The sequence below is a fragment of the Podarcis tiliguerta genome (genome assembly GCF_965153285.1).
Source record: "Podarcis tiliguerta genome assembly, chromosome: 6".
Lineage (NCBI taxonomy): Eukaryota > Metazoa > Chordata > Lepidosauria > Squamata > Lacertidae > Podarcis > Podarcis tiliguerta.
Genome location: NC_139539.1, coordinates 14,534,708 through 14,557,132, shown reverse-complemented (window position 1 = coordinate 14,557,132; position 22,425 = coordinate 14,534,708). Strand labels below are relative to the sequence as shown.

Below are 22,425 nucleotides of genomic sequence, written 5' to 3'. Positions count from 1 at the left end.
GCTATGCATCATCTGCTACCATTACGCTAACAGTGAAAGAAGTTTAAGACCATACCAACCATCAAAGAAAGATTGCAGAAAGAAACCTAAGCGAAAGGGAACCAAATGAGGCTTATTAAGAAGGGAGCCACCACTAAAAAGGCCCTGTCTCATGTTCTTGCTGGCCCAGTCATACCTACTGCAGATGCACAAGGCAGGTCTCTGAGGCCAGTCTTGGGTATTTCAGCACTGACCCAAGAACTACTCACTATGAACAGTATGCATATAGAGTGGGAGGCATGTCCAGGTGGTCTGAGAAAATCCAAAAGGACATTTAAGAAAACCCTGCAAACAGTTGAGTTTTTCAATCATAACTTTAATGTGATCACTGCAATTCGACCACAGCTTCAGAAAAGAAAAGAAAGTCTCGGGTGATCTGTGCTTAGGACGTCAGTCAATTGTTATTTGAGGCAGGGTTGTGACATGTATACATTTGGTGCAATAACGCAAATCAGGAATATTTCTTTTGTTCAAAAGAAAATAAATACTTCATCTGCATGTGCGTGCAAAAGCACACGCACGCACACACAAACACACACACAAATATTCTAGGAATGAGATTAATTTACTTGAAGAAGAAAAACCCACACACTTTGTCATAAATTGTTAATTTTTGAGAAGGCTTCGCTTTTTAAAAAAATGAATGCAGAGACCCAAAACAGAGGGTTTCCCCCTTCCTTTTTCGAAATCTGTGTGTTGCGTTTCCAAGACATAATATATTTGTGTTAAACAAAGCAAAAAGGTGAAAACAAGCAATCCAAAGTATTGTAAAATTTATTGTTTTAAGTATTGCAGCTTTTAAAGAATAGAATGACATATCATTGCCACCATCGGTTACTGTTACACAAGAAGCGTTTTACAACGGAGTTGTGGAAATTGGCATCAGAGTACATATTCATACTAAAACAGCAAAATATAGATAAGTACTGCATTGCATGTGCTGTCTATAGTTTACATAAGTTTTTTTTTTATCTGAAGAAAAAAAAAATTCAGGATACAGGACTGCCTATAACAAACTCCAAAGCCAAAAGCAATCCAACTGGAAATTGAAGAAAATATTAAAATACAATGAAATGTGACTATAAGGCAGGCAAATTAGGACTTTTAATGTAGTCCTTCATGAGCTTCTATATTACAGCAAAAAATTGAAAAAAGCAGTTTATGGAAATTTTTGTTTTTTCCTCTCCAACCCCTTTTGTTTTGTGTAGTACACGGGAGAAGTCTATATATATATCTGAGTGCCACACAGATCATACAAGAGAATACAAATTAAGTCTGTTCTTGGCTAGTATGTTTACGCTACAATTCTGGCTTCTTTAATTCAACTCAAGAGAGAAAAAAGGGTGGGATTTTTCTTTCCGTTAAACATAGCATTTAGTGCAAATTTGAAGAGAGATTCAGATGTACTAAAACGAAAGAACCATGTTCTCAGAACAATATTCACTTTTTTTTTATTCTTACCTATGACCATCCTTATTCTTAAGTGAATTGTGGGTCAAATTTCTAAACCCAACGATTACAAGAGTTGAAAGCAAGAATCATGAAAAAGAAACTGGACTACCTAAGAACCACTTGTAACCTGCCGTTACTATTTTCAAGTATGCATTCATACTTCAGTACATAATATTTTGGTGGAACTGGTTTTTAAGAATTCTCTTTGCTCTACTGTAAAAGTACAGCACAAAAAACCCCCTCCAGATCTACTGGCTCTTCACACTTCTAGCAGTTAGAAAGGAATTTGTCAACTATAAGTGTTTTCTTCCCATAATTTTTGTTTTTTAAGGTCTTTTCTGGGGCTCATGTCTTCACTCATTTAGTCAGGCGCAAAAACATAGCTTTCATCAATGAAGGTGTGTCCTTCCATCTATTTTTTTGTCAATGAAGGTCCGTCACTCCGTTTTTATGAAGGCCGACAGATCTCCCTTTGAGTTATGGGGGCAAGAATAGAATTATGATTAATACTGACTACAAACAATCCGCTGTGCACAAGTGTGTCATCAATGCTTGCAAGATTCCTAGCAGAATTTCTGTAAAACTGGCAAATGGGGAAACCAGCTTTGCCATTCAGAAACTATCTAAGAACTTGGCTTGTTTAAACAGCCAGCGTGACAGCGTACACATGTTGCAGATCTGATTGCAAAACTATTACTGGGGGGTAATTATTATAAGGGGGACGACATATTTCTCACTGCAAACGCTTAAGCAAGTGTGAACAAGCTACCTGAGAAACCCCAATGGCGGAATGATTCCTTGATCAGTCCAGGTTAGTATCTGAGTTTCTATTGGCACAATTCACTTAAGGTTGCCACGTTTTCCTCCTAGAGGGGCTCCTGGGTCTGTAACAACTTCACTTCTGGCAGAAGCTCAACAAGCACACCTTTTTCCTGGGATGGAAGTGCTATCAGGGGGAAAACGTTTGCTTGCGTGTCTTTCTGCCTTCCACCCAGGCTGAAAAGGCACAGGAGCCCTGGTAGGTAAAAGGTGGCAACATTAGATCAAAGTTGATGAGTTGTATGTGAATTCCTGGAGGCTTGGGATAAGCACACATCCGTCTGCATCTTAATAGCAACAAAGGGCAAACGGGGGGGGGGGGGATATCATTTCCTTTGCTGGTATTAAGGAGCAGGAATGGGGAGGAATCAAACCACTCTCCATCAGAGCCATGGTTTTAAAAGGAGTTTTCCCAGTGGCTCCTGCTTAGACCAATACTATCTTTGATAACTACAACTGGCCATTCAACAAGTTGATTAGCTTAAGAGGGATGATGGCATTAAACACACACACACACACACACACACACACACACACACGGCTATTTTGGTCAGGCAGAGACTGGTGGAAAGAGGGATGGGAGTGGACAACAGAAGTGTTGTGTTGTAAGTCAACAAAGGCAGGGAAGAGGGTGGAGCAATGTGGGAAAGCCTCTCCCTTTGTGGATGCACGCCAGCCTTTTGTTAAAAGCAGAGGAGCAAAGCCAGGAACAAAGTTGGCAGCCCAGTGCCAGCTCTAGGGTTTTTGTTGGGTTTGTTTTGGAAGGGTGGAACAGAGGATTTTGGGCAGTGGGCCTCCCCCAACAGGAGTCTCCTCCTCACCAATGTCACTGCTGACCCTGTTTGTCTTCTTCCTTTGGGACCGGACCACCCGGCCGCTTGGAGATAGAGGGGCAAGGCTAGTGGGGCAACTCATCCCTACTGCTCCTACTTGGTGTAGGTCAGGTGTAGGACAGTTACACGGCAAGGAGTAACAGCAGCAAGAACCAAGCAGCTGAAGGTAGAGGTCAGCAGTCGGCCTCCTGGCCCCCTACCCAGTGGCGTAGCGTGGGGGGTGCAGGGGGGGGCCGGCCGCACTGGGTGCAACATCTGGAGGGGCGCGCTCGCACTCGCAGCTCTCTGCCCCTACCTGGTTAGGGGGCGCAAATTACTTGCCTTGCCCCGGGTGCTGACAACCCACGCTACGCCACTGCCCCTACCCACCACTGCACCCCCTCTGATAGCAGACTCCTCCTATTTTATACAAGGCACTGCGAGGACATTTAACAACCACCAACCCCGGTGATACAGCAAAGAGTTTTCAGATATGTGACGCACATTCACCCAAAAGCTATTGAGGTAAGCGTTTTCGTTTCTGTTTTGTTATCTCTCTCTCTCTCTTTTTTTCCTTTCTTTCTGTAGCAAACACACTAGTTAAGACCATAGAACGGAGAAGAAAAAATAATGACGACGACCAACAAACAATTAAAAGACACAGAACGTTACTAGTCACTCGTTTTGGCTCAAGAGGGCGGCAGATATATATATATATTTCGGTTTTTCGTCTTTTGGTTGGTATTCTCGGTTTGCAATATCCACCACAGTTGTAATACCTACTGGAGTAGGATATGTGCATACAATGTATTTCAAGTTACCTCACAAACAGTCCCAAGGAAAGAGGCGGCAGAAGACGACAGGAAGGGAGCACCTTAAGCAGCTAGGCACATCAGACTGGGTCTTGGGGGGGGGGGTCACGGGTACAAGTTCAAAGAAGTGGTACCCCCCCCCTTTCAGAAAAAACAAGTAACTAGGGAAACCAGGGATCTAAAAAAGGGAAGTGACCAAACCCTGGAAGTTTCCTATCACTAGCAATGATTGGATTCCTCCCTCTCCCCCCCCCCCTTTTCTAATTTATTTCTTCAGAAAGGGAGGTTTACTGTTTTCTTTTTAATAAGGCACTAAATAGACATGTTACATAAAGGAAAGATACTTTTTTTTCTTTTTTAAAAAAGAACTTCTATAAATTCATATACTTTGTACCTTTCGTAGGAAGCGATATTTATTCCTTTTAGTTCACTTTATTAAAAAAAAAAAAGGTAAATCGCAGGTGTCGTAAAGCTATCGTCAAGGAGCTATGGGTGGGAAAGGCAGGTTACAATGCTGTAAATAATAATAATAATAATAATAATAATAATAATAATAATAAAGGTCCAGGAACCTATCGCTAGGCAAAAACAAAAAAAAGCACAAAAATTCCTTAAAAATGGTGAAAACTTCAAGTTCATCTCTTAGTTGTCTCTATTGTCCTTTTTAAAATATATATAAATAGTGTTGCAAATGGTCAGAACTTTAAAAACTGTTCTCTGGTTGGCTGCAGGATTGCTGTTTCCTCCCCCCCCCCCTTCTTTTTTCTTCTTCAAGTAATAGAAAAGTCGCATAAAAACAAGAGTTATTGCCTTTATATCTTTCATTTATGTTACCTTACTAGTTAGCATCTGGCAGAAAGCAAAATTACACCTCCTTGTAAAAAACAAAATAAAAAATGGTCACTTGGTGCAGTTCCCTCTTCTAACCATTCCCTATTACTCCAACACGGAGCTCTTGCATTCCCCCCAGCTTGGTGGAACCGTGTAGGCGTGAAGGTTGCCAACTTTTCAACTGGCCATTGCAGCTGTGCCTTTATCAGCAGCTAAGAACACGAGACCAAAAGAGCAGAACCTGTTCCGCCTCATCCAGCTTCCCAAAGTGACCAAATTAGATGCCTCCAAGCACGATGTGAAGGCATCAACTGATATTTAGTAGCATACTGCGTGTCGTGCCTAATAGCCACTGCTAAACCAGACATGACATGCACACACCAGCAGGCGATCATGTTTGTGTCTCCGTACAGTTTGGGGGCGGGGAGGAAAGCTTCGCTTGCTAATTTCTCACCATCGTGCTACTGTTAAAGACAGAAGAACAGGCCAGGCTGGTTTGTTTCCGTAGAGTTGGCAACCTTTGCAGCAATAGATTAAAATCTACGCACAAGATAGGAAAAAAGCGTTTCGTTCCCTTATACATGCATCTATTTCTTCCTCTTTCTCTCCATAATTTACGTCTCTCACTCTCACTCTCTCGCACAGTCAACGTACAAATTCACCATGAAGGTTAAAGCAACTGATCAGGTCTTTTTTTTTATACAATATAAAAAAATGTAAACAATAGCGTTGTAAGACAAAATGCTTTATGAAACAAGAGAACGAGACAACACTCGAAAAGAAAAGATAATGATGACATGAGCTGTTTCGAAGGAGGATTAGCGAGCAGAACCTCGACACAGAAGGATGTTGCAATGGTTAGGTTTTGAGCGAAGGCCAACTTTCGGAAGAGGTAAAGGTTTTGCTTCTCAAGCATTAAGCACAACTCTTTAGCCTTTAATACATCACAGGAGTCAACATTTTTCCATCTACATTTGTCCACGACCCACTCCCAGCCCTGGCCCAAATCAGAACCAATTTATCTAGAATAAATAAAGCACAGTTAATGACTAGAGGAAGCTGAGCAAGGCCTGCCAAAATGGCTGCCCTCATCTTTCTGTCTGCAGGTGGGGCACATGGATAGAGGGCCAGTCCACACTGTCCCTCAGACCTTGTGGGGGGCCGGACTATATTTTTTGGGTGTGTGTGTGTGGAATGAACGAATTCCTATGCCCCACAAATAACTCAGAGATGCCTTTTTTTAAAAAGCACACATTCTACTCATGTAAAAACATGCTGATTCCTGGACCGTCCGCGGACTGGATTTAGAAGCCGATTGGGCCGGATCCGGCCCCCGGGCCTTCGTTTGCCTACCCATGGTTGAGGAAACCAGCTGAGAGTTTTTATACGCTTGGATCACCACATAGCTGGGGAGTGGCATTTGGCTTGGGGCGAGTGGGTGGTTCTGCAGGCCCAAAAAACTGGGAGCAAAGGAAGACAAGACTCTTGCAATGTTAATACTTGTGTAAACAGAAGGGGTGTCAATGGACCCATATTCTTGCCCCGACAGAGCAAACTGCACCTGTCCGGCCCTCCTCTTCATTTACACAAGTATTAAGTGCACAGGGACCTTAGCCTTCCCCATCTGGTCAACCTTCTTTTAAGAGTTTATTCAAAACCTTTATGGAAAATGGAGCTGTCCCAAACCATTATAAACAGCTGATCTATAAGGCAGGTCTGTGGGATCTCCCTGCTTTTATTGCCTTAACTGACAAAGAGAGCCAGATTGGTTTGGGGGGGGGGCAGGGGAAATAACCCCAACAATTAGAAGTCATCACCTGATCACTAAAAAGAAGGCATTTTAACGACCACTTATGCTTTTACAGTCATCCTGAAGTTAGTGAGACGGTAGCAGTAGAAGGGGCCGTTTAAATTGCTCTCTCAAGGTCTTGGCTTTGCAAAACTCTGTTTAAAGAACACGATGTCTGCGCTCTTCTTAGCATTGCTCAAAGCAGGGGTTCCCCACCCTTTTAAATTTCGGCCTTAGTTCTGCATTCGCCGGCAGGGCCTGTACAATATGTGTAGCTATCTCCATATCAATGAGAGCCAGGGCAACTGTGAAATCATGCAGGGCTAACGTTTTGTCAGGGCAAGCTCCAAACTTTGCTTTTTAAAAATATATTTTTTTGTCATGCTTCCAATAACCATAAATGGCCAAACAAATGCACAGTCAATATTTTATTTGTTGATTTTTTCTTTTAAAACGTCTTTATTTCCAAGGGAATGTACAAGAGTGGAATTAACATCCCTGGGAACAGACACCTGACTTAACATCCCTGGGAACAGACACCTGAGTGCAAAAAGAAGGGAAACTGTGTCCAATTTCGAAAGATGTCTACACGAATGTATAAATGACCTCTTTCCTTTTTAAGTCAAAATCATACCATACCAGAAAAGAAAGGGTAGTTTATACACATGCATTAAACACCCTTCAGAACGGATACAGTTCCGTGTACATTCTGCAGTCAGGTATCTTGATGACACCTGTAGTCAGGCGTCATAGATGTGATGATCAGGTTTGAGACGTGGTCGAGTGACTATGGAGAGCAAAAATAGGAAAGTAAGAAAATGTACAAGATGCAGTCTTCACATGATGTTCCTTACTGGTCTGTGGCTTTAGTTTTACAGGCATTCCCTCCCTCAATTTCTCTTTTTTAGTCCTTACTTCCGCTGCAACCCTATACACAATTACCTGGGAGTAAGTCCCATTCAACTCAGTGGAGCTTACTTCTGAGTAGAAGCATACAGAATTGCCCTGTTATAAACATGTTTCCCTTAACAGTTTTGTGGTAGATGTGATAAGAGGCTTTAGACCAACACAAGCACTGACACATTTATATTAAAAAATAGTGCAAAATTTCAACATTTATATAAATAACTCTAAACCCCTGCTTTTTTTGTTTGTTTTTTTGTTTCGCTTTTTTTTACAATGTAATACATGCTCTTTTGAGTTGCCTCACAAAAATTGCCATTTTTTTTTTAATTCTAGTTCAGAAAAAAACACAACAAAAACTTTTCTTCTTCTTTCCCCCCTCATCAATAGTCTCTTCTAATATAAAAATACCTGCTTCCCCAACACACATACAGTTTCTCTTATTTTTTTAATATATATTTATATTTATATTTATTTATATATATATATATATTGCAGATCTTTAAACAAATGTTTTTGTGCAAATATTTTTGTCTTTTAAAGTTAAGTGAAATAAACAACAACAACAAAAATATTGTAGCGCCGAAACACGCAGCTCAACTAGAAACAAAATGGGGGCCGGGGGAGGCGCAAAAGGTGGCAGGTGGGGTGCGGGGGGGGGGTGCAGAGAAAAAGGATTGGGTATTTTTCTCTTAAAAAAACAAAACAGAACACATACCCCCCCCCTCAAAAAAAAACACCTTTCTAGACAGAACTCAACAAAGAAATGTTTTGCAAGCTTGGTTGGCTTGTGCATTGAGACCAAACATAAACATGTAAATATTTATATGGAGACGGGCGTTGGGTATCATACACAGCGCCTCCGCCTCTCGATATCTCCCCCCCCGACCCCCCCACCCCACCCCGGTTAACAAGTGCAGAGTGTTTAATATCATTCTCTTTCTCTCGCTCTTTTTTAAAAGGGGTGCCCTTTTTGCTTCTCTTTCTCTTTGTTCCACACTGTTGTGCTCTCAAGGCTGCCGAACTGCGACGAAGGGTGGAGCCTGCCCCCCTCCAGTATGGCGGTCACCCCGCCGCTGTTCTGTTGGTGCTGGTAAAAGGTCGAGCCGGGGAAGTGACCGATCACCTCGCTGTACGTGGGGGGCGGCCCTTCCATCCGACCGCTGCTCCCGTAGCAGGTGGCGCTGATGCCAGAGTTGCTGCTGGGGGGGCGGGGCCCCCCGTAAACCGAGCTGTCTATCAGGTCGCTGTCAAAGATGGTTCGGTTGGGAGGCGCCCGGACAGACTCCCTGTTGAGTTCCATTTGCTGCTCCGGGTCTCGGAGCTGCAGTGTGCACGGCCCCTGGTAAGGCGGGGGCTCCTCCCCGTCCGACAGAGAGATGGTGGGCGGCAAGTCGATCTCGTGCTGCATGTAAGGGTACGTCGGCTGGAATCTGTTGAAGCGGTCCCTTTGCAAGAAGGACGGGACGGCAAGCCGGTCCGTAGGCCTCGGCGTGTAGACTTGCTGCTGGAGACAAGAAGGGAGACGGGCGTAAGCGGCGCGTTCCGTGTGCGAGCCCACGAAATCTGGCCTCTGCTAAGTTTTGACTGCGTGTCGTGCACAGGCTGGGTGAAGGGGAGTGGTGGGAAGCCCCAGGGGAACCCCCAGAGGGGGAAGGCTCAGAGCCAGTGGGTTGGTGGTAGGACAATGAGGAGAGATCAGAGGGAGAAGATTGGGAGGAGGGGCTGGGTGCTGAAGGGGCAACAGGGTTTAGTGAGCAGGGAGAGCCGGTGACAGGCAGCAGTTCAGACTCAGAGGCTGAAGCAGAGGAGACAGATAAAGAGGCTGCTGCAGAACCCAAGGACTCCCTCTCCTACTGGTCTCAAAGAACATCATGGGGAACAAGAAGGGCAGAACAGAGACCAGAGGTGCACAGACACAGTTTGACGCTGCTTGGGAAACATCTGGGAAATGTGGAGCCTTAGACAGGGTAGAAGGGGGGGACCTTCAGTCTTGGCAGCTACAAGAATTGTGTTGGGAATTGTGAAGGGTTGCTGAGCTACCTGTACAGTGGTACCTCAGATTACAGACGCTTCAGGTTACAGACTCTGCAATAGGAACAGAGGGTGCTGATTCATAGGGAACCAGGTTGTTGATTCATCTATGCCTATACAGTCGTACCTCAGCTCCCAAATGCCTCGGGAGTCGAACGTTCCAGCTCCTGAACAATTGAAAACCGGAAGTGAGTGTTCCGGTTTTTTAACGTTCTTCTGGAAGCCGAACATCCGACGGGGCTTCCATGGCTTCCGATTGGCTGTAGGAGCTTCCTGCAGCCAATCAGAAGCTGCACTTTGAAAGGCGAACGTTCCAGAACAGATTCTGTTCGACTTCCAAGGTACAACTGTACCGAAAAACATCTTGGATTTTCCTTCCCCTTGGCCCCAGCCAGCATAGGCAGCCATCAGGGACGATGGGAGGTCCAGCAAGATTTTCCCCGAACTACCCGGAGAAATACAGTGGTACCTTGGGTTACAGATGCTTCAGGTTACAGCCTCCGCTAACCCAGAAATAGTACCTCAGGTTAAGAACCTTACCTCAGGGTGAGAACAGAAATTGCGTGGGGGCGGCAGCAGGAGGCCCCATTAGCTAAAGTGGTACCTCAGGTTAAGAACAGTTTCAGGTTAAGAACGGACCTCCAGAACTAATTAAGTTCTTAACCCGAGGTAGCACTGTATGCAATTTCCTTGCATAAAGAGCAAACTTCCCTGGCAACTGTGCTGACTTGCCTCTGACTCCAGCCCTGACACCATGCTACTTACCTCTGTTACTCCATTTCCCGACACTGTGCTTTCTGAAGGCCACAAGCTTCCTTCCTAAAATGGGAAAGAACAGGAAAAGGTTGGATAATTCCTACTGAGAAATGCTGCTCCCCCACCCTGCTCAAACTTATTAACGATTGCTAGTAACAACGGCAACTTCCAAAGAGCCTAACAGTTTCGAAGAGCTGCACATGCATGATCTGAAGGAGCGTCTCCACCCCCATCGTTCAGCCTGAACACTGGGGCCCGGCTCTGAGGGCCTTCTGGAGGATCCCTCATTAGAATCACAGAATCGTGGAGTTGGAAGGGACCCTGAGGATCATCCAGTCCAACCCCCTGCAATACAGGAATATGCAGCTGTCCCGTACGGGGATCAAACCTGCAACCTTATCAGCACCACCCTCTACCTTACTGAGCTATCCAGGTTATAAGGCCTGGAAAAGTGAAACTACAGGGAACCAGGCAGAAGGCCTTTTTGGTAGCTGCACCCGCCCTGTGGAACACCCTCCCGGCAGATGTCAAAGAGTTAAACAACTATATAACTTCTCACAGACATCTGAAGGCAGCCTGTTTCAGGAAGCTTGGATGGGCGGGGTATAAGAAATAAATTATTATCAAGGGTTCTGGGAAGTCAGAGAAATATAAGAATGAAAACTTATGATGTACTTAAGGTTAAACACTTAATAATAAGAATAAGGAACAAAATAATTATTCTTACAAAAAAAAAAGCAGAATTGCTACCTGCTGGCTCACAACCTGTTCGCAATCTAACAGGCATGATACAAAAGGAAAAAGACTGAGGAGGGAAGAAGAAAACAGCTGCTTCTTCAGTGGTCAGTTGACAGGGCAAGGTTGGTCTCCCCTTTGCTGTATGCTTCTCCTCCCCTATTTCATTCTCACAACATCCCTGTGAGGTAGGTTAGGCTGAGAGTGGGTGTTCTTCTTGAAAGACAGGAGGCACAGACTTTCCAGTGGTAGGCGGCAAAGCCAGGGTGCAAATGTCAAGAGTTTAGACATCACCTTGCCAACAAAGGTCCGTATAGTTAAAGCCATGGTTTTTCCAGTAGTGATGTATGGAAGTGAGAGCTGGACCATAAAGAAGGCTGATCGCCGAAGAATTGATGCTTTTGAATTATGGTGCTGGAGGAGACTCTTGAGAGTCCCATGGACTGCAAGAAGATCAAACCGATCCATTCTGAAGGAAATCAGCCCTGAGTGCTCACTGGAAGGACAGATCCTGAAGCTGAGGCTCCAATACTTTGGCCACCTCATGAGAAGAGAAGACTCCCTGGAAAAGACCCTGATGTTGGGAAAGATGGAGGGCACAATGAGAAGGGGACGACAGAGGACGAGATGGTTGGACAGTGTTGTCGAAGCTACCAGCATGAGTTGGACCAAACTGCGGGAGGCAGTGGAAGAGAGGAGTGCCTGGCGTGCTCTGGTCCATGGGGTCACGAAGAGTCAGACATGACTAAATGACTAAACAACTACAACACATTATGTCAGTGATGTTTACAACAGCCTTGGGAGGCAAGAGCATTATGATAACCTCCTTTTAAATAAGATGGTCCTCGTATTGGGGAAAGTACTGTATTTCACTGGAAGAGCACACTATTTTGCATGTCAGTAGTACCAAGTTCCATCCACCCTTAGCATCGCCAGATAGGGCAGCAAAAGGATCATGATTAACAACTGAAAATCTGCTGCAAGCAGATAGGCATTACAGAACTACATGAACCAGCATCAGGCAGTATCTTAAGTAGCAGGAGTTTGCATGGGAGAGAGAAGTTGAGAGAACCATAGCTTGCCTGGTGACACCTCTAAATTATTGGCTGAACCATCTATTCCAATTTTGCCTTGTTTTGGCTTGCTGCCCCTTGGAATGCCAGCAGTCAAAAAGAAATCAGATTGGGGAGGGAAGCCTGCTTGGAAGCAGAGGCCATGGAATACTATCAAAATCATCTTAAAGGTGATGGGAAAGTTGCCCAGAAATCCCAATGCAATATTTATTTTCACAAAAATCCTTTTTGGCAGGGGACGGGGGCGGGGGGATGCAAGAATGGATTAAACAGAAGAAGCGAAATTCACAGGAGGTGGCTCAAGAACCTTCGGTCTTTAGTGTGACCAGAGCGTGGCCCAGTGGCGTAGCGTGGGTTGTCAGCACCCGGGGCAAGGCAAGTAATTTGCGCCCCCTAACCCGGGGCAAGGCAAGTAATTTGCGCCCCCCCCCCCGCTGCACTGCCCCTCCCCCAGATAGTCCCTCGCTCTCTCTCCGCACCGCACGCCTGGCACCCTCCCCTCCACAGTGGGCTCAGATCGGATTCGCACAGCCAGCACTGCAGTGAGAGAGAGTGAGTGAGCCAGGTAGGGGCAGAGAGCTGCGAGTGCGAGTGCGCCCCCCCCAGATGTTGCGCCCGGTGCGGCCGGCCCCCCCTGCACCCCCACGCTACGCCACTGGCGTGGCCTACTATAGTCAGATCCATTGCTCTGCACACATTTGCTTCTGGCTGCACCAACCATTACTATGCAGCCTGCAAGGGATTGCCACCGCAGAGGTTGCAGCCCTTGAGCTGAAAAGGGGCTCCTCAACCCCTTAACAAATCCACTCTGCGTTGTTGTATTTTTGTTCCCAGCTCTGCAGACAAGGCATGCTGCAACCAGAAGAGGAGGCCAGAAGTGATTTATAGGGAAATGAGATGTTGCTCCAGATGCTTCCCCCCCTTCCTTCTGCTTTCATAGGAAATCTTGTCTGAAAAATGTCACACATAAGATACGAGGCTACTCTGGAGTGAAAGATAACCAGTGCCGGTTTCATATGGAATATTAATTGACTTGCACCATTTGGGTGATGTAACTAATAAACCGGCCATATTTCAGGAGGCTGCTGTGTGTAGTTGGGGAACTTGTCAAGTACCCCTGGATCTTACGGTCTACTTTTAAGTCAGAAAGCACAAAAACCACACGAAAGAAAAATTAGAGGCACACGTATAAATGCATCTCCAGATGGTAGCAACAGAGATAAATTCAAAAGGGCATTGTTAAGCTTCCAGGGAAATGTTATTCTGTTGTGTTCTTTCTCTCTCGCTCGCTTCCTGGTAAGGTTTCATTTAAAGAACAAACAACCATGGCAGAATTATAGATCCACATTTTTTAAAAAAAACCTTGTGGTGAGATTTCCCAGTTAAAAAAAAAAAGACGGTGATTGCAACTTCCCTTGACGGGGCAGCTGTTGCATAAGGAAATTTGGAATTAAGAAAAGGCTTTAAAAAAGGTAAAGGTACCCCTGCCCGTACGGGCCAGTCTTGACAGACTCTAGGGTTGTGCGCACATCTCACTCAAAGAGGCCGGGGGCCAGCACTGTCCGAAGACACTTCCGGGTCACGTGGCCAGCGTGACATCGCTGCTCTGGCGAGCCAGAGCCACACACGGAAACGCCGTTTACCTTCCCGCTAGTAAGCGGTCCCTATTTATCTACTTGCACTCGAGAGTGCTTTCGAACTGCTAGGTTGGCAGGCGCTGGGACCGAACAACGGGAGCGCACCCCGCCGCGAGGATTCGAACCGCCAACCTTTTGATCGGCAAACCCTAGGCGCTGAGGCTTTTACCCACAGCGCCACCCACGTCCCATAGAAAAGGCTTTACAAAGCACTTAATATGCACTTCCAGCAGCGCTTCCAAAGACAGGGTAGAGCTGTTATCACCACTGTGAGTTCCATGGCAGAGATAAGAGCTGAAATGGGGACTTCCTGGTTCCTCACTTGGTCTCTAAAGTTGCAGGTCTATTGCACCCTTAAAGGTAAAGGGACCCCTGACCATTAGGTCCAGTCGCGGATGACTCTGGGGTTGCGGTGCTCATCTCGCTTTACTGGCTGAGGGAGCCGGCGTACAGCTTCCGGGTCATGTGGCCAGCATGACTAAGCCGCTTCTGGAGAACCAGAGCAGCGCACGGAAACCCCGTTTGCCTTCCCGCTGGAGTGGTACCTATTTATCTACTTGCACTTTGACGTGCTTTCGAACTGCTAGGTTGGCAGGAGCAGGGACCAAGCAACGGGAGCTCACCCCGTCGCGGGGATTCGAACTGCCGACCTTCTGATCGGCAAGCCCTAGGCTCTGTGGTTTAACCCACAGTGCCACCCACATCCCTAATTGCACCCTTACTTGAGAGCAAATTCTGCTGAAGCCAGTGGGGGCTTGTTTCTGAGTAATTAGCCACACTCCATGTAATTTGCATAGAATGGTTAGGTTGGAGATGGGGGACCTGTTGACTACAGTCCCTGGCTGGGGTCTTTGGGTTGGATGGGAGTTGAGGCTAGCAACATTTTGGGAGGCCAGAGGTTCCCCACTCTTATATAGAAGTAGTAACTGCAGGACATCTTCGGGAGAAGAAAGGGTTAATGAGCAGACCCTACACTAATCTGGAGTGCAGCCCCTAAGACGGTTGGATGGCGCCTTGTACGCCTCCTTCCAACAACTCCTGCCGCCAAGCTGGTGCCAGACGTCTTGCTCTGCTTTCCATTGGACCACATCAATGAGGCCAAGAGAGGAGTCTTGTCTGGGCAGCCCAGGACCTCCATACACACTGTCCAGGCTTGTGCCCCCAGAGAGGTCACTTTGGTGCTGCTAACACAGCAAAAGCAATGAGGGAGGAGCAAGTTACTGGTCTTTGCAGCCACGGCAGGCGCTGGGATTCTCCAGCAATTTGACTTGTCCCCCAGGGGGTGCACTTCGTTGTCTCTCGAGATAAACCAATGCTAACAACTGTGGTTTTATGGTTGCATCTAACCATAAAACCCTAAGAACCATAAAGCCCTAAGAAGTGGCCACAAGCCCTGGACTTTGGCTTCTACCAGCCTTTCATCAGGATTGGCAACTGGTCCCGAACGGCAACACTTAATTTTCATACAAGATGGGAGGGTGGGACCTGTTGCTCAGAAGGGGGCAAGGAATCGCTGCAAACAGCCACTTGGGGCAGTCATCCTTAATCTTTGCAAACAGATTTCATCCGCATATGCCGTTGCGGGAACCCACTAATTTATTTATTTACCCTATATTTGTATGGTGGTTGAGCTGCTGTGGTGACCCACCTTAGGTCAGGCTGTGTCCCAGCAGCAGATCCCAAACCACCAGTTGAGGGCAAATGCTTTAGAGCAGCATCTGTGTGCTATGCGCAAGGGCAGCGCTGCACACATGGGATTCCACTTGGCTTAGAGGTCTGCTTGATAACAGTTTACAACACTGGGCAGAGGAGCGAATCACTCTGAGACATACAAATGCTTATTTTTTCATCATCCCATAGGGCATATTTACTAAGTGGTGAGTGTATCATCACCTTATGCTCACTGGTTTATATTTAATTTAGCAGTGGGCAATGTCATTGCATTATGCCATCTGCCGCTCCAAAGTCTTCAGGCTGATGTCTGAACACTACTGCGGGGAAAGAGGTGGATGGAGGCAAGCTGTCCTGCAGCCCCAAAGCCGATGCTTTGAAACATCTACTCCCATCACTCTTAAGATCATCATATGCCTTCTCCTGCATACAACAACCTTACATTTTTTTTATTCTGGACAAACGGATCCAGATTAAAATGTCCAGAGCCAGCCTTCAACTCTTCACAGCTGAAAAGCAAAAGGTCAAGAGAATGCCTCTTCATTTATTAATGGATTTTTAGTCTCGTCTATCAAATAAAATTATGCCCCAGAAATCGAGATTGGGGGCTCAAAAAGAAATGGTCCTCCCGGGCCCATCCGTGCTCAAAGCAACTGGTTGCCTCGTTTTCTTTCTTTAGCCAACATGGTGCCCTGCAGACGATATTTGAAGGCTGCCTAAAATCATACTTCCAGGGCATTTGTGCCTCTGCTACTGGTTGCAGATCTCAGTTGCCACCACCCCAGGACCAGCCCAAGATACGCTGCTGCAATGCAAGGCGGTCTCCCCCACCTTCCATGTACAAAAGGCAAGCCAACCTGCAGGCGAAGATGTCTTCAACAATGGCAACAAGGCAGCTGAGAACACCAGTGGGTGCCGGGCAGGCCACACACAGCCCTGTCCCTCAGCACCTGCCTCTCTTGACTAATGGGAGGGCCAGCCCTGCTGCTCCACTTCCCAGTCAGCTATGGTGCTAGACTCCTAAGACCCTGGTAGTCCATCTGGACGCCATGCTCATTTTCATTGTTAAACACCCAACACTTGATTTTTGACCCAACTGAAGAGAGAAGGATGTGAGGCTCCTAAATGCAATACGGCAGCAGCAGCAGCTAACCTTTGGACCTCTAGATGCTACTGGACTACAACTCCCATCATCCCAGACTTACTGGCCATGGCAACAGGAACTGATGGGACTTGGAGTCCAACAACACCTACAGGGACACAGCTCCCTGCCGACACATTTGTTCGAAGGGGCACATCACACATTACACAGAGGCAAACATACGTTCAGGAAGGAGCTGCAGCCAGTCATGTCTCCCTGACAAGCGTGTTTGAATGGTGCATTCACACTTCACAACTCATTCACACTTTAGGTTTATATAAAGGTAAAGGGACCCCTGACCATTAGGTCCAGTCGTGACCGCCTCTGGGGTTGCGGCGCTCATCTCGCTTTACTGGCTGAGGGAGCTGGCGTACAGCTTCTGGGTCATGTGGCCAGCATGACTAAGCCGCTTCTGGCGAACCAGAGCAGCGCACAAAAACACTGTTTACCTTCCCACCGGAGTGGTTCCTATTTATCTACTTGTACTTTGACATGCTTTCGAACTGCTAGGTTGGCAGGAGCTGGGACCGAGTAACAGGAGCTCACCCTGTCGCGGGGATTTGAACTGCCGACCTTCAGATTGGCAAGTCCTAGGCTCTGTGGTTTAACCCACAGTGCCACCCGCGTCCCATTAGGTTTATATACATCCACCTAAATAAAATAATGTGAGCTGCAAAGCCATGTGCTCTTGGTTTTACCCACTAGGGGGAGCTTTGCTGCCCCTTATAGGACTGCACCCAACATAAGCAGGCACTGCCTTTATTTAAAGGAGAGAAACTGAAACCAGGTTGCAACTCCTTCATTACTTTCAGATTTTGCACTTTGGAGTGACACATGACAAATAAGCTCCTTCAGTTTCATATTCTGTGGCTAGATTGCATATGCTGAAAAACCGTGTGTATGTCAGGGGGAAACAGCTGGGTGCAGGATAGGCTAGTATTTTTGTTCCCTGATGTGCTTGGTTTGATCTTGCAGAGTAATTATCAGTGAGCTTTCAAAAATGGTAATCCCTGTTTGCTGTTTGGAATGCAGCAGGCCACAGTATCGCCCCAGTCTACTGCCTCCATTTGCAGCAAGGTCAGGTAAAAGGTAAAGGACCCCTGGATGGTTAAGTCCAGTCAAAGGCGACAATGGGGTTGCGGCACTTATCTCGCTTTCAGGCCAAGGGAGTCGGCGTTTGTCCACAGACAGCTTTCCGGGACTCCTTGAGAGAAACCAGAGCGCATGGAAACGTCGTTTACCTTCCTGCCGCAGTGGTACTTACTTATCTATTTGCACTGGTGTGCTTTCAAACTGCTAGGCTGGCAGAAGCTAGGACAGAGCAACAGGAGCTCAGCCCGTCACGGGGATTCAAACCAATGACCTTCCGATTGGCAAGCCCAAGAGGCTCGGTGGTTTAGACCACAGCACCACCTCCGACCCATTGCACAGGCTAGACTAGGTGGTTTCACCTAGTCTAGCCTTCTGTAAAGTAACAAAATATTGCCCTAGCCAGGAATGCACAGCTTTGCAGGCACATTTCAGCACCAGGTTTGCCCAGAGCAGGGGTGAGGAACCTCTTGAGATGACACATCCATTGCTCTGAATATTCATATTGGTTTTTAATTGTATTTTTATGGCTTCTTTTCTTTCTTATGTCTGCCATATAGTCTCCTATTGCTGCTTGAATTCCGTAGATTTGCAATTGCTACCACAGGTTAAAAAATCATTAAGCATTCGGCCAAAACCCTCAGCAATTTTCAAGCGGTCTGTGGCAGAAAACATTTGGGAACCGCTGAACTTATGTGCTGCTGCTGCTACCTGTATATTTATCGTTTTAAAAAGAATTATACTGCAGAGTATGATTTTTCAGCTGTTATCTTAATGCATTGTTGCTTTGGGTTTTGTTACCTATCTAACTTGGGGGGGCTTTCCTCTAGAACAGTGGGATAAAAATATATTATTATTATTATTATTATTATTATTATTATTATTATACAGGAACGGGTAGGGGGAAGTGCTGCAACTTCCCTAGTATACAGTATAGTACAGTTTTGCCTCTACTCTACTAAGCTGGGGAACAGACAGCAAAGCATCATGGGAGAACTGGGGAGGGCCACAGACCTGATCTTAGCCCACAGACAAGCCTATGGGTGCTAAAACTTTCTAGGAGTATCACAGGTCCCTGCTGCACGTGACGCCATTGCCAGATAGATTGGCCACACTGGTGGACATTAGAAAAGTTTGCAAGACTATCAGCCCACGTATATTTATATATGGACCGCTCCAAGTGAGACTGGGCGGGATGTAAAAACCAGGTCAAAGTCCTCCCACCATGGCTGTTCTGAAAGCACCCAGGGTCAGCTGGTGAGCACAGCAAACAACATGAACCAGGCAGAGAAGCAGGAAAGAGTTTGGGGAGGCAGACACGGGCTACTTACTGATGATAGGTTCTCCTCTCTCCTCCGTCCTTGACTGTGCCGATTGATGAAGGACCGTGCAGAGAGTTTGTAGTGATTCAGCAGACACGTGATGACGACCACCATGACCATCATCACCACCACGATTATGATTATCTGTACAAACTCCAACTCCGCTGCAGGAAAAAGGAGACAAGAAGAAAAAAACATGCTTATTTTGAGATCCTGGGATGAAAAGGCACCAAATCAAGAAAAAGCTACTAAGTGATGCTGTGTCACAAAGCAAGAAGAGACGGGCAGGTGCCACCAACATTTGCAGCAGAGCCATAGCTCCGTGGTAGAGCAAATGCTTTTGCGCACACAAGGTCTCATCTCTGCCTTCTCTAGGCACGGCTGGGGAACACCCCTGCGCAAAACTCTGATGAGCCACTGCCAGTTACTGCAAGATGGAAATGAGCTACGTGGACCAGTGTCTGGACTTGGCACAAGATAGCATCCTATGGTTCTAATGGTGGATTTGGCATTTGTCAACACCAGGCATCCGCTTAAAGGGAAAGAGACGCAATGCAAAAGGGATACAAACACCAGTCAAGAAGTCCCATGAGTGAGCAGAACAGTCCAAAAGTAAGAGAAAGATGGAGCATCCATCTCTCCCAACCCAAAAACGGGTGCGCGAATTCTTGCCCGTTTGCTCATTTATTTAAAACATAGGCTAAAACTGAAGTGGAGCTTAAAAATAAGAGCAGGTTGCAAATCATGACTGGGGTGGGTGGTGGTAGTTCATACTAACCATGTTACAACCTGGCTCCAAGAAGATCCAGTCAGTTCAGTTTTGGTACAGTTATTCCGTAGCCAGGCAGAAGAAAACTGAACACTTAAAATTGCCCCAAACTGATTAGCTGCACACTCCATGCCATCTCTAAAGTCAGCAGATTTATAAGCCAGTTTCTCTACAACACACAATAACCACTGTGACTAAGCAATGGGCATCTAGTAAGATGCATACTGTGTTCTGCGGCCCCTAACTTTTCTTCATAAGCTGCAACAATCTAGGCTGCAGAAAGCAGTGCCGGCGTAGTACATGGCTTGTTAGAGCCCTACAGAGACTTGCCCTGGGCTCAATGGGGCAGTAGCAATCATTCAGCCAAACTGGTCTTGCATAGGCGCCTGCCTGCCAATGTGTAATTAATTTCTTTCAGAGGAAATGCATGGATTCGCATCATAAGCGAGGACTCTAAAGAGCTCTGATGGAGAGTGTTATTTGTATGGAAGGTATGTGGAGGTCTCGCACTGCGTCATGGGTACTCCAGTGCAAGAGAAAGCACCACAAATCTTCTGCCTAGATTGCAATGACAGGCAGGTGTCACTCTGTCTTCTGAAACAACCAGGAAACAAGGCAGGTGAGGAAGCAGGTCAGGTGTCCTCTGGCAACCATCCTTTGTCTCACCTGAAGCAGTTGAGAGCACTTACTAGTTCATTTCCAAGCACCGCCAGGGCATCAGGTAAAGAGTTTTAAAAATTAATTGGACATCTGCAAGACTGTTGTCAAAAGGTGGCTCCCCCCTTGGGGATTTTTGGAGACAACACTGAGGAGACAGACCTACTCAGGAAGGAGAGTCCACTGAGGACATCTAATATGAGAGCTCTCCAAAACCTGGGAGTTGGCAGTGATCATTGGCAAGTTAAAGGAAATTGCATATTGCCAGAAACTTTATTATAGGTGCTTTTGCAAGACAAGTTGGAATGCAATCAGCAAAGGGTGCCATATTTGCTGCCAGAAGGGGAAGCCCACCTTTAATCTTTGCTCTGCTATTACTGTAACACACCAGAACAAAAATAGTCCTTAAAAAAAGAAAAGGAAAACAGGTGTGCTTTGAACTGCTTCAATCTTGCTGCCTTACCAAAAAGCCAGTCTGCAGAAAGGTTTTTAAAATACCTCTCAGGGAAACATTGGGCAACTGCAATAAAGTTTCGAGAAACATACCTTGCACCCCTTCTGACCCCCCCCAACTCCCCCCACCCCGCATGGCATTTCTCAGACACAAACTTCCCATTGACGCTGAGCAAACCCATTGACTGACGCACAGCTGATAGAAACACACACAGACACACAAAGCGCGCAGGCTTTTCTTAACCTACGCTGATTCCAAACCATTCCCAGTGGCATCCGCATACCAGACTTCCAGACGTAATTTAATTCAGTGCTCAGTTCAGCCAGCTGGCAGTGGCAGCTTGAATGGCTTGAGTTGGCACAAAAGTGTATTGCACACAAAAAGGGGGGGTGGTGGCTGGAGGTTGAGAAGAGGAAGAAATGCAATCCAAGCCACCAAATAAACAAGAGCAAGCAACAACAGGCTACTAGTTAAAACTTCATTTGAGAAAGAGAGAGAGAGAGAGAGAAGGCAGCTTTCGGCAGGAATAGCTCCACGAGCTTGAGGATACAGTTCCCCACACTTTGCTTGGAGGGTGGCGTGGTTTTGGAAGGGATAGAATTTGATCCCAGAGACACAACACAGTCATTTGATAGAGACTATTATTCCCAAACAGCTTAGCCCAGGGAGGGATGTACGGTCCCAGGCAGACAGCACAGTGCCACTCCTGCATAGCTCGCTTTTCTGTCTGCCGGCCAAGAGATTAAGGTTTTTTTTGGGGGGTGGGGGTAGCTGCAACAGAAAAATGCTCACCTGTGCTTTGGGCAGAAAGGAGGAGCCAGCCTTTCCCTCATGGGCTACATTTGCTAGACTTAGGAACTTTCTTGGAAAGAAATGGAGCCAAAAATTCATCAGGGCCAGGGCTCAGAAAACAGATACTTAGGGAGACCCCTTATTGCATTAAACAGGTAAATTTCCCTTGCATGCCCACTGCAAATCACCCCTCCCACCCCAAACTTCTATTGCAGGTGGGGGACGAATAATAATAATAATAATTCCGTGTGTGAAATTCAGATCTCCCCGTCTCACTTGTCTCTCCCACCAACAAACAGAATGGACAGCTTCTACTGTCCCTGCACTTTGGGTGAGCTTCCTCCCCTCTGTTATAAAGGGCTACTGACTGATACTTCACCCCTCTGCTTTGGCCATCCCTGTGATGGCCAGATAAGCCTAGGGCATGTAAGAGAATGCATCTATCATCTATCTATCTATCATCTATCTATCTATCTATCTATCTATCTATCTATCTATCTATCTATCTATCTATCTATCTAATCTGTCTACTTACTGATGTATAATAGCCCATCCTTCATCAAGTCCCAGGGTGGGTTAAAGCAATCCAAAAATCAGTATTAAAAACAGTTAAAACAAACTGCAGTCACAGGAACAGAGTAATGGATAAATTTCGTCCCACTTGGTGTATTTTTATCCAGGGGAACATCAAGTGCCTTCTTCCTACACTTATGTGAGCTCAGGTGTAAGAGAATAATAGTGCTGAACTTTACCATTTTCTTGCTTGGGAAACTAGGAGGGTGGGGTGACTTGTGAGATGCAGAGCTTAAATCACAGGATGCAAGAGGAAGAAATGACC

General features: G+C 46.2%; 1 protein-coding gene across 5 annotated transcripts in view; it reads right to left on the bottom strand.

The window, feature by feature from the left end:
* Positions 1-795: 795 nt before the first annotated feature.
* PMEPA1 (prostate transmembrane protein, androgen induced 1) overlaps positions 796-22,425 on the bottom strand; it is a 91,449-nt gene continuing 69,819 nt past the window's right edge. For 3 of the 5 annotated variants that reach the window (XM_083447085.1, XM_083447083.1, XM_083447084.1), the window contains exons 2-5: positions 18,925-19,079; positions 10,257-10,310; positions 3,513-8,964; positions 796-3,339 (exon numbers count right to left, since the gene is read on the bottom strand). In XM_083447085.1, coding sequence (XP_083303211.1) covers positions 8,413-8,964; positions 10,257-10,310; positions 18,925-19,038 — 720 coding nt within the window. In that variant the 5' untranslated portion in view covers positions 19,039-19,079 and the 3' untranslated portion in view covers positions 796-3,339; positions 3,513-8,412. Of the gene's footprint in view, positions 3,340-3,512; positions 8,965-10,256; positions 10,311-18,924; positions 19,080-21,587; positions 21,763-22,425 lie in introns of those variants that run through there. The other 2 variants (XM_083447086.1, XM_083447082.1) reach the window with 2 other exon arrangements.